This window comes from Pelodiscus sinensis, chromosome Z (assembly GCF_052426305.1).
Source record: "Pelodiscus sinensis isolate ZL-2025 chromosome Z, ASM5242630v1, whole genome shotgun sequence".
NCBI lineage: Eukaryota > Metazoa > Chordata > Testudines > Trionychidae > Pelodiscus > Pelodiscus sinensis.
In genome coordinates this window covers 32,680,171-32,696,755 of record NC_143085.1, presented here as the reverse complement: position 1 = coordinate 32,696,755, position 16,585 = coordinate 32,680,171, and the positions used below count along the sequence as shown (strand labels likewise).

Genomic DNA, 16,585 nt, shown 5'->3' with positions numbered 1-16,585 from the left:
TCCCAAACCTGAGCCATTTTTTTTAGGTGCCAAATCTGAGGCATTGTACCAGATTGAGGTGTCATTAGAGGTGGTTTTGGAACAAACTGATAAACTTAACAGTAACAAGTCACTGGGGCCAGATGGCTTTCACCCAAGAGTGCTGAAAGAACTCAAATGTGAAATTGCAAAACTATTAACTAGGGTTTGTAATCTATCCTTTAAATCAGCTTCCTTATCTAATGACTAGAAGACACCTAATGTGACGACAATATTTAAAAAGGACTCTAGAAGGGATCCTGGCAATTACAGACCGGTGTATGTAACGTCAGTACTGGGCAAATTAGTTGAAACTATAGTAATGAAGAAAATCATCAGACATATAGATGAACATAATTTTTTGGAGGAAAGTCAACATGGTTTCTGTAAAGGGAAATCATGCCTTACTCATCTACTCGAATTCTTTGAAGGGGTCAACAAAAGTGTGGAAAAGGAGGGTCCAGTAGATATAGTATACAGGCAGTCCCCAGGTTACGTACAAGATAGGGACCGTAGGTTTGTTCTTAAGTTGAATTTGTATGTAAGTCGGAACTGGCGTCCAGATTCAGCCGCTGTTGAAACTGACCAGCGGCGAAAAAAGCCTGGTCTGCTGGGGGGGGGGGGGGGGGCACTAGCTGCGCCCCCCTCCCCAGCAGACCAGGGAGACGCAGAGCGGCTTTTCTCGCCGTGGAGGACGCGAGCGGTGGGACCGCGGCGCGTCTCAGCAGTCCCGCCGCCCGCGTCCTCTGCGGCAAGAAAAGCCTGGTCTGCTGGGGGGGGGGGGGGGCGAGGGAAGGGGCACTAGCTGTGCCCCTCCCCCCCCCAGCATACCAGGGATACACAGAGCGGCTTTTCTCGCCACGGAGGACGCGGGCGGCGAGACCGCCGAGACGCACCGCGGTCCCGCTGCCCACGTTCTCCGCAGCGAGAAAAGCCGCTCCACGTCTCCCTGGTCTGCTGGAGGGGGGGGCTAGCTCCGCGTCTCCCTGGTCTTCTGGGGGGAAGGCCCCCCCGTGCCGCCGGAGGCAGCGACAGTGGGGGAGGCACCCCGCACTAGCTGCGCCCCGTCCCCCCCCCGTTCGTAACTAGGGGTCCGACTTACGTCGGATTGACGTAACCCGGGGACTGCCTGTACTTAGATTTCCAGAAAGCTTTTAAAAAGGTCCCTCACCAAAGGCTCTTAAGTAAATTAAGTTGTCATGGAATAAGAGGGAAGGTCATTTCATGTATTGATAACTGGTTAAAAGGCAGGAAACAAAGGGAAGGAATAAGTGGTAAGTTTTCAGAGTGGAGAGAGGTAATCAATGGTGTCCCCAAGGGTCTGTCCTGGCACCAATCCTATTCAACTTATTTATAAATGATCTACAGAAAGGAGTAAAGAGTGAGGTGGCAAAATTTGCAGACAATACCAAACTGCTCAAGATAGTTAAGACCAAAGCAGACTGTGAAGAGCCTCAAAAAGATCTCACCAAACTTAGTGATTGGCAACAACACGGCAAATAAAATTTAATGTTGATAAATGTAAAGTAATGTACATTGGAAAAAATAATCCCAACTACATGTACAGTATAATGGAGACTAATTTAGTTACAACTACTCATGAGAGAGATCTTGGGAGTCATTGTGGATAGTTCTCTGAAAACATCCACTCAGTGTTCAGCGGCTGTCAAAAAAGCAAACAATGTTAGAAATCATTTAAAAAGGGATAGAGAATAAGACAGAGAATATCTTATTGCCACTATATAAAACCATGGCACGCCCACATCTTGAATACTGTGTACACATGTGGTCTCTTCTCAAAAAATATACATTGGCATTAGAAAAGGTTCAGAAAAGGGCAACAAAAATGATTAGGGATTTGGAATGGGTTCTATATGAAGAGAGATTAAAAAGACTAACTTTTCATGTTAGAAAAGAGGAGAGTAAGGGGGGATATGATAGAGGTCTATAAAATCATGACTGGTATAGAAAAAGTAAATAAGGCAAAGTTATTTACTTATTCCCACAATATAAGAACTAGCGGTCACCAAATGAAATTAATAAGCAGCAGGTTTAATACAAAGAAAAGGAAGTTTTTCTTCACTCAGCACATAGTCAACTTGTAGAACTCTTTGCCAGAGGATGTGGTGAAGACCAGGACTTTAACAGGGTTCAAAAAAGAGCTAGACAGATTAATGAAGGTTAAGTCCATCAATGGCTATTAGCCAGGATGGGTAGGAATGGTGTCCCTAGGCTCTGTCTGGAAATGGGTGATAGGAAACAGATCACGTGAGGATTACCTGTTGTGTTTCCTCCTTCTGGGGCATCTGGTACTGGCCACAAGATACTGAGCTAGATTGACCTGTATGGTCATTTTTATGTTCTTATATAATGATTTAGATCAGTGGTTCCCAACCTTTTTTATGCCGGGGACTGGCAAACCCATTCACAGACTTTGGCAGACCTTTAACATTTTATTTGTATATTCATTATGCAAATGAAGAACATGCAAATGAAATGTTATCTGACTGCCTTACCCCATCCAGCCACTTGCTCCTCAGAGTCTAACACCCTTTGACCCCCACCTTTACGCCACATGCCCTTTAACTTCTGACCCCTATAGCTCATGCCAACAGCCTCTTGCCCCATTAACCTACCACGCTCTCACTCAAAATACCCTTGCCCCCCCCCAACACTCCTCAGAGTGAGGCTGGCCTCCTAGGGAGCATGGCTGTAACTGCTGCACGGAAAAGGGGAGCAGCCATTGACGATGCACAGCCTCCCTCCTCAAGCGCATCTTGTGACCCCATGGGTGTGGTGAGGGAGTCCAGAGCCTTGGCTGGGCCACCATTACTGAGGAGGGAGGAAGGCATCCCCTCCTGCCATGCCTCAGCCACCATGGCTGCTGGAGCTGAGCTGCTGTGAACAGCCGGCTTGAGCTTTGGCAGCCACTGTGGCCTAACAAGCAGTGGGTCATGGACCAGCAGCAGTCTGTGGACCAGTGGTTGGGAACTGCTGATTTAGATGATGGCTTAGAGGGTACGCTTATTATGTCTGCAGATGATACCAACCTGGGATGGGTTGCAATTGCTTTGCAGGATTGGGTCATAATTCAAAATGATCTGGACAAACTGGAGAAGTGGTCTGAGGTAAATAGGATGAAGTTTAATAAGGACAAATGCAAGTACTCCACTTGGGAAGGAAAATCCATTTCACACATACAGAATGGAAAGCGACTGTCTAGGAAGGAGTACTGCAGACAGGGATCTAGGGGTCAGAGTGGACCACAAACTAAATATTAGTCAGCAGTGTGACACCGTTGCAAAAAATGCAAACTTGAGTCTGGGGGATGCATTAATAGGTGTGTTGTGAACAAGACACGAGAAGTCATTCTTCTGCTCTTCTCTGTGGTGATTAGGTCTCAGTTGGAGTACTGTGTCCAGTTCCGGGCATCACATTTCAAGAAACATGTGGAGAAACTGGAGAAGGTCCAGAGAAGACGAACAAAAATGATTAAAGATCTAGAAAACATGACCTATGAGGGAAGACTAAAATAATTGGGCTTGTTTAATTTAGAAAAGAGAAGACTTAGAGGGGACATGACAGCAGTTTTCTAGTATCTATAAAGGTGTTATAAGGAAGAGGGAGAAAAATTGTTCTCTTTGGCTTCTGATGAAAAGAAGCAATAGGCTTAAACTGCAGCAAGGGAGGGTTAGGTGGGACATAACTTCCTGTCAGGGTGGTTAAGCACTGGAAAAAATTGCCTAAGGAGGTTATGGAATCTCCATCACTGGAGAAATTTAAGAAAAAGGATGGATAGCCATCTATCAAGGATGATCATTCTAGATGGTGCTTGGTCCTGGACTCAATGACCTCTTGAGGTCCTTTTCAGTTCTAGTGTTCTATGATTCTATGTATGACAGTGAGGTCAGTGATTACATTTAAATGTTTAATGCACAATCTATGATTCTGTGATCCCAACAGTGGTAGAGCTGTGCTGGTAGACAGGATATGACCTGACCTGACAAATCATTTAATGGAGATTGCCTATCTCCTAGAACTGGAAGGGACCTTGAAGGTCATCGAGTCCAGTCCCCTGCCATCACAGCAGGACCAAGTACCATCCCTGACAATTTTTGCCCCAAATCCCTAAATGGTCTCCGCAAGGACTGAACTCACAACCCTGGGTTTGGCAGGCCAATGCTCAAACTCATAGACTCATAGACTTTAAGGTCAGAAGGGACCATTATGATCATCTAGTCTGACCCCCTGCACAGTGCAGGCCACAGAATCTCACCCACCCCTCCTAGAATAATCCTCTCACCTATATCTCAGATATTGAAGCCTTCAAATACTTTGAAGACCCCAAGATGCAGAGAATCCTCCAGCTGTGATCTGTGCCCCATGCTACAGAGGAAGGCGAAAAACCTCCAGGGCCTCTGCCAATCTACCCTGGAGGAAAATTCCTTCCCGACCCCAAATATGGCGATCAGCTAAACCCTGAGCATGTGGGCAAGACTCATCAGCCAGACACCCAGAAAGTTCTCTATAGTAACTCCTATCATCCCTCCATTGACCTATTTCCCACTGATAATGAATGGTCAATTAGTTACCAAGATCATGTTATCTCATCAAACCATCCCCTTCATAAACCCATCTAGTTTAATCTTGAAACCAGATAGATCTTTTGCCCCCACTACTTCCCTTGGAAGGCCGTTCCAGAACCTCACTCCTCTAATGGTTAGAAACCTTCGTCTAATCTCAAGTCTAAACTTCCTACTTGCCAGCTTATATCCATTTGTTCTTGTGTCCACATTGCTATTAAACTTAAATAATTCCTCTCCCTCCCTGGTATTTATCCCTCTAATATATTTAAAAAGTGCAATCATGTCTCTCCTCAGCCTTCTTTTGGTTAAAGTAAACAAGCCAAGCTCCTTGAGTCTCCTTTCATAAGACAGGTTTTCCATTCCTCGGATCATCCTAGTGGCCCTTCTTTGTACCTGTTCCAGTTTGAATTCATCCTTCTTAAACATGGGAGACCAGAACTGCACACAGTATTCCAAATGGGGTCTCACCAATGCCTTGTATAATGGCACTAACACCTCCTTATCCCTACTGGAAATACCTTGCCTAATACATCCCAAGATCATATTAGCCTTTTTCACGGCCATGTCACAATGGCGGCTCATAGTCATTCTATAATCAACCAGGACTCCGAGGTCCTTCTCCTCCTCCGTTACTTCCAACTGATGTGTCCCCAGCTTATAACTAAAATTCTTGTTATTAATCCCTAAATGCATAACATTACACTTCTCACTATTAAATTTCATCCTATTGTTATCACTCCAATTTACAAGATCATCCAGATCTTCCTGTATGATATCCCGATCCTTTTCTGAATTGGCAGTAGCTCCCAACTTTGTGTCATCCGCAAATTTTATTAGGACACTTCCACTTTTGGTGCCAAGATCAGCAATAAAAAGATTAAATAAAATTGGCCCCAAAACTGATCCCTGAGGAACTCCGCTATTAACCTTCCTCCAACCTGACAGTTCACCTTTCAATATGACCCGCTGTAGTCTCCCCTTTAACCAGTTGCTTATCCACCTCTCAACTTTCATATTAATCCCTATCTTTTCCAATTTAACCAATAATTCCCCATGTGGTACTGTATCAAATGCCTTACTAAAGTCGAGGTACATTAGATCCACTGCATTTCCTTTATCTAAAAAATCTGTTACTTTCTCAAAAAAGGAGATCAGGTTGGTTTGGCATGATCTACCTTTTGCAAAACCATGTTGTAATTTGTCCCAATTGCCATTAGCCTCAATGTCTCTAACTACTTTCTCCTTCAAAAATTTTTCCAGGACCTTACATACTACAGATGTCAAACTAACAGGCCAAAAGTTACCCGGGTCGCTTTTTTTCCCTTTCTTAAAAATCGGAACTATATTAGCAATTCTCCAGTCAAATGGTACAACCCCTGAGTTTAGAGATTTATTAAAAAAAATTCCTAATGGACTTGCAAGTTCATGTGCCAGTTCCTTTAATATTCTTGGATGAAGATTATCTGGGCCCCCCCAATTTACTCCCATTAAGCTGTTCAAGTTTGGCTTTTACCTCGGATATGGTAATATCTACCTCCTTATCTTTAGTCCCATTTGTTAACTTACCATTATCCCTAAGCTCTTCATTAGCCTCATTAAAGACTGAAGCAAAGTATTTGTTCAAATATTGGGCCATTCCTAGATTATCCTTAACCTCCACTCCATTCTTAGTAATTAGCGGCCCTACTTCTTTTTTTTGTTTTTTTTTTCCTATTTATATGGCTATAAAACCTTTTACTATTGGTTTTAATTCCCTTTGCAAGGTCCAACTCTACCTGAATTTTAGCCTCTCTCACTTTATCCCTACATGCTCTAACCTCAATAAGGTAGCTTTCTTTACTGATCCCTCCCACTTTCCACTCCTTATATGCTTTCTGCTTTTTCTTAATCACCTCTCTGAGATGCTTGCTCATCCAGCTTGGTCTAACACACCTGCCTATAAATTTTTTCCCTTTTCTAGGGATACAGGCTTCTGACAGCTTCTGCAACTTTAACTTAAAATAATTCCAGGCCTCCTCCACTTTAAGATCCATAATTTCTTTAGTCCAATCAACTTCCCTAACTAATTTCCTTAATTTACTAAAGTTAGCCCTTTTGAAATAAAAAACCCTAGTCTCAGATTTATTTTTGTTTATCCTTCCATTTAATTTAAACTGAATTAGCTCATGATCACTCGAGCCAAGGTTGTCTCCTACAACCATTTCATCTATGAGGTCCTCGCTACTCACCAAAACCAAATCTAAAATAGCATCCCCCCTTGTTGGTTCAGCAACTACTTGATGCAGGAATTCATCAGCTATCACATCTAGGAAAATCTGAGCCCTATTATTATTACTAGCACTTGTTCTCCAGTCTATATCTGGAAAGTTGAAATCTCCCATGATTACACAGTTTCCATGAGTATTTACTTCATTAAAAACATTAAAGAGGTCTCTATCCATATCCAAATTGGATCCTGGTGGTCTATAACTCTCCCCAAGCACTATCCCAGGGGAGGATCTGATAGTTTTCTTCCCCAATGTGATTTTTGCCCAAACAGACTCTGTCTTCTCCATTCCATCACTTTTTATTTCTTTACAATCTACCTCATCTTTGATATACAATGTGACTCCACCACCTTTACCCTTATTTCTGTCTTTCCTAAACAGCACATACCCTTCAATACCTGTACTCCAGTCATGCCTAGTATTCTACCATGTTTCTGTTATTCCTATAATATCTGGTTTCACTTCCTGGACCAATAGCTCTAGTTCCTCCTTTTTGTTATCTAGGCTCCTCGCATTGTTGTACAAACATCTTAATTTTTGCTGTTTGGCCTCATTCACATTCTTTACCCAATTTGGCACAGATGTTATACCTCCAATATGACCTATTAGACTAGTATCCACCCCACCCTTCCTCATGTTCATTCTCCTACCCCCAGCTACATCCTTTCTTACTTCGTTTTCCTCCCTCTCAGTGTTAAAATCTGGCACAGAGATTACCTGGGCGTCTCCCCCAAATTCCTAGTTTAAAGCTCTCTTAATAAATTGAGCCAGCCTGCATCCTAGAAGTCTATTTCCCTCCCTACTAAGGTGAAGTCCATCTCTAGAGAACAGTCCTCTGTCCATAAATGCCTCCCAGTGACCATACATCCCAAAGCCCTCCTTATAGCACCACTGCCTAAGCCATCTATTGATCATCAAAATCCTGTCACATCTTAGTTGCCCTTCTCTAGGAACAGGCAGAATTCCACTAAAGATCACCTGAGCCTCAATTTCCTTGAGCATCCTCCCCAGCCTAGCATAATCTCCCTTAATTCGTTCCAGCGAGAATCTAGCCGTATCATTTGTTCCTACATGAAGGATGATCAATGGATTCCTTCCTGCTCCCTTAATAATTCTCTTCAACCTCAGTTCCACATCTTTTATCTTAGCACCTGGCAGACAGCACACCCTTCTATTCTCTGGATCAGCTCTGGTTACAGGCCTATCTATTCTTCTCAATAAGGAGTCCCCAATCACATAGACCTGCCTTTTCCTAGTGATAGTGCAATTCTCTGGTCTATCTCTAGCTTCCTCTGGCTGCAAGTCCTTGCCATTCCTATTTTCCCTTGTAATCCTAATGCTCATTATTGGTGTTGTCTCCATTAAGTTTTCCCCTTTATCTATGGGACTAGCCACTCTTCTCTTCTTCCTTACCCTTCCATCTACCCCAAACTACTGAGCTATCCCTCCCCCTATGCAAACATAGTGCCTCAGCTGTGATCTTCTCAGATCAACCAAGTTAAGCGTGGTCACATCAGTACTTGGATGGGCGGCTTTCAGGGAATACTCATGGTACAGGTGGCTCCATAGGTGATACTCTTTTCCTAGTCGATACTAGCCCAATAGCTTGATATTGTGCTAAAGGCAGGTGAGGCTGAATTGCTGGAGGTTTCTTCTTGCAGCTGAAATGCAAAACTGAGGTCTTGATTGTTATGCTCATCATCAAACTCAAGTCAATTTTCACAACAGTATAGATGTTAACCCCAATATCCTGACCAAATTCTAATTTTGACAAGGTCAAACACTTTACATAAATATTTCACTTACAACAGGATACAGTAGTAGTTTAGATACCACACTGATGGGTACTTTCAACATACACAGACATTTTCCTTCATTTTCTGACCTAAATTATTGCTTCATAGTGCTATGCATTGTTAAATAGCAACCACATTCCAGAGGGGGTGACATTTCACAGCTAGGTGTATCCTATATAGAGGGTATATTGCTATTAAAATGTTTTGAGAATGCTTTGAGATGAAAGGCACTTTAGCAAAATAATATATTATTGTAACAGTAAAGGTATCTTAAAAGAGTCCAGTTTTGCTAGTAAAACACATACAAGGAAAAGTAAATAGAAAATTATTTAATATCCAGATTTTAACAAAATGATTTTAAATAGCCATAACTTTTAAAAACATTAATCTGATTATTTTCATGTATGATTTTTTTTTCCTTCCTCAGTAAGGTCTACACAACAAGCCTAAGTCATGAGTGAATTTCTGGACTTGTCAGTCCAAAAATGTGAGTTGGCACATAGAGAAAAGTGTATTGTTAAACAGAAAATTTTTAAAAAGAAATTCCTTATTTATAAAACAACATCTTAGAGGACTGAAAGCCAGAGAATTGTACAGTTTAGAGTTCCTTTTCCTCTATCCTATTTGCTTCAGTGTTGCGTGTCACTCAGGCAGGCTAGGGACACTATATTTATCTGTTTATGAAGTCAGTTTCATAATCTGGGTCTCCATATACATCAACACTGTGGTTAGGATTCAATATATACATATAAAGAGTTCTATTCACGGTAGATTTTGTGAAATCTTGTACAACTTAAACTGGCATTGTTTCTAAGTCTGGCTGCAGCAATGACTGTTGCACACTTAATATGCAAAACAAAGAGACACCTGGTAACTAAAGCAAATGCAAGGAAACTGGGAGTATACTGTTTACTGTATAGTTTCGAATCTGCTGAAAACTCAGCCACATTTAAAAATAGATTAGCAAAACATCTGATAATTTACTTATATTTTAAAAGAAAAGTCCCAAAGTAAATAGCCAATTATGTATATGATAAGAAAATGTGTATCTGAGAGCTGAAAATGAAGCTATTCTGTCTGGAATATTCAATGACTGAATATTCCACCAACTACTCAATAGCAGAGAAAAGGTTAATTATGTCATATAGAACAGATTTAACATCTAATATCAGAGGGCTCAGACTTCATAGCGCTGTCCACATTCCTTGCTCACACTTAGCATCTGTGTTAGTTTATAGCACAGGAGAGAGAACATTCATCAAAAATAATTAAAATGCTTTGTATTAAAATCCATCCTTCTTGGTAAGTCCGTGGCAGAGCAAGAACTTCCCCACTATTTTAAGCTTAGATTCTAAAGCACCAAGTGGCAGCATCTTAAACTAAATACAATAAAAAAATAAAAACATATAATAAATACAAATAAATATGTTGCTGAATCAGCACCAGCTTGCCTTGTTCAACCTCTGATAAGACCAAAGGCTTGCCCAGTGCTCCTGGCTAATATTCCCTCCCTCCTTGCTGAGATGGGTACCTGGTTGGCTGCTATCCACGTCCCTAGATATGACAGCATTTCAGTGGGGCTATGTGTGAAGTGCTCTCTGGGCCCCTTTGAAATGAAATGAACTTTGGGGCTTTTAAAAATAATGTGTATTGGGTCTTCAATCTCCTAAGTCTTTTACAGGCATTATATATGTAATGTATGCTAACTGTGGGCCCGTTTGAAATGAATCCACAAAATGCACAAGTGACTGCAACACACTCTGAACCTTGCTATGGACTAGTCACTACAGAGATATGTAGCTGAAGTCACACCATGTGTTACACTACCTCACAGTATATTTATTGCTGTTTTGCAGTCTTTAATTTGTACCTGCACTTACAGAACTCTGCTGAGTTGTTTTTTTTTATAAATCTAGCTACACAAACACATTTTTAATCTGTTTAGGCTTACCACATCAAACTGGTTTCGGTCTAGGGGCAAAAAGCTCATCCCACTGTTAAGGTAGAAGTTGTTGCTTAGAACAGCTGTCTTAAGACCCTCTGCCCGGATACACGCTAATGCTTCAGTCATAATGGGGAGCTGTTTCGACATCTGACTGCTGGTTAATTCAGAGAGAAAAGAGTCCACTGGAACAGAGAAGTTTGCCTAAGAAATGAGAGAAAACCCAGTAATGATCATCATTAGCAAATGGAAGCAAATGTGAAACTTTTATGCTTTTCTCTCCCTGCTGACCTTTCATCAGACACAGATACCACATATCTGCAATAATTCTCATGGAAGTGGAAGTAGAAAAGTAGAAAAACTTAAATAAATAAAGCAGAAGGGTCCAGTGGTTCCCTGTAAGCTGCGTGCTTGTGTGGCCACCCAGGAGAGATTCAAATGATGCCCAGCTGATTAACAAAATGCCCACAGACAGGTTTTGTTTCTACTGGTAGTACACATTTGCACATGCCTAGGAGCACATAGAAAAAATTGTTCCACATATGGATGGAAAAAAGTCTACATGTGGATGGAAAAGATTAAAGGAAGGCGACCTGTATTCCCTTTAAGCTGGGCACTTGGGCAGCCACCATGAGAGATTCAAATGCTGCCCAGCTGATCAGCAGAGCACCCACTGCCTGTTGGTGTTTCTACTGGTGGTGCACATCTGCATTTGCCTTGGTACACATAATAAAATGTACTCCAGTAAAGTATGAGAATAATGACTGCAATGTAAAAATCTAAATAGGCAGATAAAGCAAACACCTATGGCTCTTAAATGCATGAGAAGTCGGTTTAGGAAAATCCACACCCACCGCAACCCTGCACATAAAGCAACAGTGGAAGCAGTAACAGAACCTTCTACAGAGAGGGCTCTTTTAAAAATTGCGCTTTTGTTAGCACTATATTTCTATGCAGTTTAATGAGACCCAGTTCTCCTGTGAGGGGTCAGCAAGAATCAAGTAGGAAAGCTGGAAGCTTCGCTTACAATCTCAGAGCACTGCTGTCCAAATTCTTGCAAAAACTCTGCAGATGTCAGTTCCCCTCTCATGTACCTCATCCAGGGCCTGTTCATCCCTCCAGATATGAAGGCCTGTTTGATAGTGCCAGGTGGAATACGATTCCGCACCTCCCATTCTAAATAAAAGAAGGTAACAGAGTGAGGAGACAGTACTTATAATGTTGTCAAGAATGGGAAAGTTCTAATGGATACGGCTGTGATTGTGTCATGGAAGTCACAAATTCTGTGATTTTCTGTAACTTTTTGACTTTTGCAGTTATAGTACTTGATGCAGCTGATGTCAGGGCCACCAGAGCAGCTAGCTCCAAGGCATTACAGTCAGCCGCACTGACTGCTACTAAAGTAGCCCAAAGTCCAGGTGCCCGGGATGCTCAGGCAGCAGCCAATGTGGCTAGCCCTGGGGAGCATCCAAGCATTGTTGGCTGTGGCCCTAGGGCGACCTGCAGCTCAGGTGACCCCAGGTGTCTGGCCCCATGGAGCACCCACGCAGCAGTCCAGGCAGGGCTAGCCACACCAGACACTGTTCAGGTGTCTGATTCTGGGAAGCACCCAAGCAGAAGTCCTAAGGGCTATGGAGCAGTGGGTGGCTTGGGGCAATCAGCCCCCAGGGCCAGTGCAGAGGCAAGTCATCAGCCCCAGGCAACTCGTGACAGTGGCACCTAGGGACCTCAGGAGCTGCTAAATTTAGTCAGGGGTCCTGGACTAAAATAAAAGTCATGGGCACGTCATGAGATATTAATTTTTATTTCTTGTGATCTATCCATGACTTCTACTAAAATATCTGAGACTAAATCTGAGCCTTACTGGTTGAACTGAAATACCTCAGCACCAGTTAGCATTACTATGAACTATAGTACAAAAGAGGTAATATTAGCATTCTTAAAAGATGCTGAACCGACAGACCAACTAACAGACGTCCTCTGCACCCACAGAAGAGATACAGTAACAGCTTTCCTGCAGCCATCCTGCCAGTGTGCCTCAATTCTACACTAGAGAATTAGTTCATATTTATATTGTAGTAGGAAGTGCTACAGGACTAGTAATGTAAGCAATGAGTCAAATATTCAACTACCCAATAAGCCTAGCCTTATCGCAGGGCTGGGCAATAATTTTGGAAGGGGGGAAACTTCACAAATTTCAGATGTGGCCGCGAGCCAACCCAGAAGGGGTGGGGTCTTGGGCAGAAGAGGCAGGGTTGAGAACTACCCTGCTGGGTACAGTGACCATATTTTCTGAACCAGCTGCAGCTAGTAAGAACAGTTTAATTTAAATCATGAAACAGATTAAGCATTTTAACTTTCTCATTTAGTTTATAAAACTTCATTTTAAATAAAATAAAATTATGTCCAACACAAAAGATTTAAAAGTTTTCTTTATGTCAGGGGTGGGGAACCCCTTTTGGGTCAGCAGTCACTCACCCACTAAAAAACGTTGGGGACCACACAAGTGAGAAGCAAAAAAACTCCTCCAAAACCCCGCAACACTCACTAATGTGGCCCCCAACTGAGACACTTCATTTCTCTGGTGCCCAAGCCTCACAGAGTGGGGGTTCTGGGCATGAGGGGAACCAACCTGGCTTCATGCCCTCTTGCAGTAATGACTGGAGCCATGTTGTCCCGGCCACCCCAGCGAGAGGCCCCACTGCCGTGGCCACACGATCCTGGAGGCCGGAGACACAGCTGCCGCGGCCATATGGTCTGGGGCTGGTCCCAAGGCACAGCGGCCACAGGCCACCTCAGAGGCATCACTGCCGCAGCCACACGGCCTGGGGCTGGCCTCAAGGTACTACAGCCACAGGCTACCCCGGAGGCGCCACTGCCATAGATATGTGGCTTGGGGCAGGCCCTGAAGACACTGTAGCCACAGGCCACCCTGGAGCCGCCATGACCACATGGCTTGGCTTGGTGCCACCCCCGGAGGCGCCGTTACCGCAGCCCGGTGCCAACCTTAGAGGCGCCGCTACCGCAGTCAAGCAGACTGGTGCCAGCCCTGGAGGCATCGCTACCACAGCCTGGGGCTGGCCACAGAGATGCCACTACTGCGGCTAGGCAGCCTGGGGCTGGCCCCAAAGGCACTGCTACCACAGTCATGCAGCCTGGTACCTGCCCCAAAGGCATCGCTACCGCAGCCATGCAGCCCAGAGCTGGACTTGGGAGGTGCTGCTACCGTGGGCACTTGGCCCAGGGCTGGCTCTGGAGGCGCCGCTACTGTAGCTATACAGTCTGGGGCCAGCCCCAGAGGCTGGAGGCACTCCTGTTAAGGAGCCTCATCCCCAGTGGTGTCTCCTTTCCAGCAGCTGTGTGGAGGGGCGGGGCTGAGTTGTAGTTGCCTCGTGGGCCAGATCAAAGCCCAATGCAGTCGGATCAAAGTCCAAAGCTTTTGCCTACTGCTGGCTTATTGGGTAGTTGGGTAAGAGGCAGCAAGGGGGGAAACAGGAGCTGATGCAGGGGTATCTGGCTTAAAAGTCAGAAGCAGCAGCAGCAGCAGTGAGGAGGTAGGGAAGGCAGCCGCAAAGCTGCCCAGCTCTTACTATATTTAAAATGCAAGTATCAGAGGGGTAGCCGTGTTAGTCTGAATCTGCAAAAGCAGTGAGGAGTCCTGTGGCACCTTATAGACTAACTGAAAGTTAGTTCAGTTAGTCTATAAGGTGCCACAGGACTCCTCGCCGCATTTAAAATGCAGAGCTCCAGCATTCCTGGACCAACGCAATCCAGGACTGGACAGTCCTGGATCCGTGAGCTACCCCCACTATGGCTCTGCAGTTTAAATGTAGTAGAATCTAGACTGCCTGCATGCCCAGTTCCTACTACATTTAAACTGAAGAGCCACAGCAGGGGTAGCTCCTGGACCGGCGCAAGCTAGGACAGAGCACCTTCCCTTATTGACTAATCATGTAGTCGATACAAATTATCTACCACATGATTAGTCAGTCAATTACCCACCTCTTCACATCCCTATCCAGGACAGTTTAATTTTCACCCCCATTCAAACCCGGACCTCCCACCTGCAAACTATTTCAATTCTACTAATTTTTATAATGTATATAAGTGTTCACTGGGAATTGGAACCACCCGCGAGAAAGATAAAACACATGTGAAATATACTTGTATTAAATGCACAAGGAGGTCACTGATCAGCTACTCCAGTCAATATGTGCAGTCAAAAATACTCACCTACAGCCACTCTGTAAGGGGAAGGGAGAAGAACTCCTCCCATGTCAAAGATCACAGCTTTATAGAGACATGATCCAGAATGCCTCCACTGTACCAAACTTGGAGGCTTGTATCGTACATGCTTTAGAATTCCTGATGTTCTGGCACATCGGAAATAAGAAACTTGGATAAATCTCCTAAGGCCCATTCTGCAAAACTCTGTGAAGAAGGGAATATGTTTTAGATGTACATATTTAGGGATCTCTGGCTTCTTCTTTGGATTATAAGTATTTGTACTAAGCTCTTTGCAGAACATGACTTTCACTCTGGACTGAGTTTTATTAATATCAGTTTTATTGTGCACTTTTCAAAGGCACCCTGTACAACACTGAGCACATATAACATATAGGTGCCCGACAGAAAACCATATTGCCCTTCAGCTCTAACCAATGGGAAACAGATGGGAGATGTGAGAAGGAATCTCAATCAAGCAAGAGACCCCCTTCCCCTCATCAATGGGATGCAACAGTAGATACAATTTCCCCTTCATTGTATAGTCTCAGCTATCGATGTTAAATATCAGTTAACTGAATAGTCAATTAACCTCATGAATTCTTATCAGTTACTCGACTATTTTATAATCCTCAGAGGTGGGGACGGCAGACAGTGTATTCTGGCCCCACTCCAGAGGAGCCATCTGCCACCTCTGTATCAGAAGCAGCAACACAGAGTGCCACATGGGAGCAAGTCCATGAGGAGCCAGTTTAAAAACCAGCCCCCACCATGGACTGGCTGCCTGTCGCCCCACACAGCTGCCTCTAATAGAGGCAGCAGCCCCTATCCAGGGGGGAGGGAAACTGAGCCAGGCTGCCTGCCCTTTTGCAACTATTACACTTTAAATGCAGAGCTGCAGTGGAGTTAGGTACCAGACATGGTGCAAGCTGGAACTGAGACTGGTTGCCTGCCTAGCTCCTAAGACACTTTAAATGCAGAGCTACAGCAGGTTAGATCTGGGACCTGACATGAGCCAGGTCCGAGCTGGGCTGCTGGCCAGCCCACTAAAAAATGTCCTGGTTAGGGAAGGCGGGGAGGGAATGCGTGTAGCCTGTAGCATTAACCAGTACGTTTCTGCTTACCAGTTAATCGACTACACTATTACATCCCTAGTCTGAGCATCTCTCGGTCATGCTGATTGGTCCTGCCCTCGCCCAGGCTAAACCCAGGCAAGAAGTTAACCCTGGGCTCCTCCCGCTACGGAAGACCTCTCCACTCCCTGCCCCGCCTTGCACCCAGCATCCCACCAGGGAACCCAGGCTTGTTCCCGACTTGCCCCCCCAATGCCCCGCTCCCCGAACACCCCCCCCCGACCAGGCCTGCCCCCAGCCTCCCCCCAACGCCCCGCCCCCCGAAAACCGCCCCCCGACCAGGCCTGCCCCCAGCCTCCCCCCAACGCCCCGCCCCCCGAAAACCGCCCCCCGACCAGGCCTGCCCCCAGCCTCCCCCCAACGCCCCACCCCCGAACACCCCCCCCAGACCAGACCTGCCCCCAGCCTCCCCCCAACGCCCCGCCCCCCACGCGCCTAGGCCCGCGGGCGCAGGTACCAAACCCCCGGTGACCTCTGACCTGCGGCGCCAGCAGGCAGCGGGCCGTCGGCTTGAGTCTCACGTGACCAGCCCCCTCCCGCGTACGCCTGCGTGACCCCGCACGTCAGAGGGCAAAGGTCTCGGGGCGGAAGCGAGCGGCTCATAATCCCCGGCGTTGCG

General features: G+C 45.0%; 1 protein-coding gene across 3 annotated transcripts in view; it reads right to left on the bottom strand.

Moving 5' to 3' along the window:
- ACAD10 (acyl-CoA dehydrogenase family member 10) overlaps positions 1–16,578 on the bottom strand; it is a 51,394-nt gene extending 34,816 nt beyond the window's left edge. Inside the window, exons 1-4 of one of the 3 annotated variants that reach the window (XM_075898733.2) lie at positions 16,446–16,578; positions 14,843–15,040; positions 11,637–11,785; positions 10,619–10,813 (exon numbers count right to left, since the gene is read on the bottom strand). In XM_075898733.2, the coding sequence (XP_075754848.2) occupies positions 10,619–10,813; positions 11,637–11,785; positions 14,843–15,040; positions 16,446–16,569 (666 nt within the window). In that variant the 5' untranslated portion in view covers positions 16,570–16,578. Of the gene's footprint in view, positions 1–10,618; positions 10,814–11,636; positions 11,786–14,842; positions 15,041–15,957; positions 16,153–16,445 lie in introns of those variants that run through there. The other 2 variants (XM_075898732.2, XM_075898734.2) reach the window with 2 other exon arrangements.
- Between the last annotated feature and the right edge of the window lie 7 nt (positions 16,579–16,585).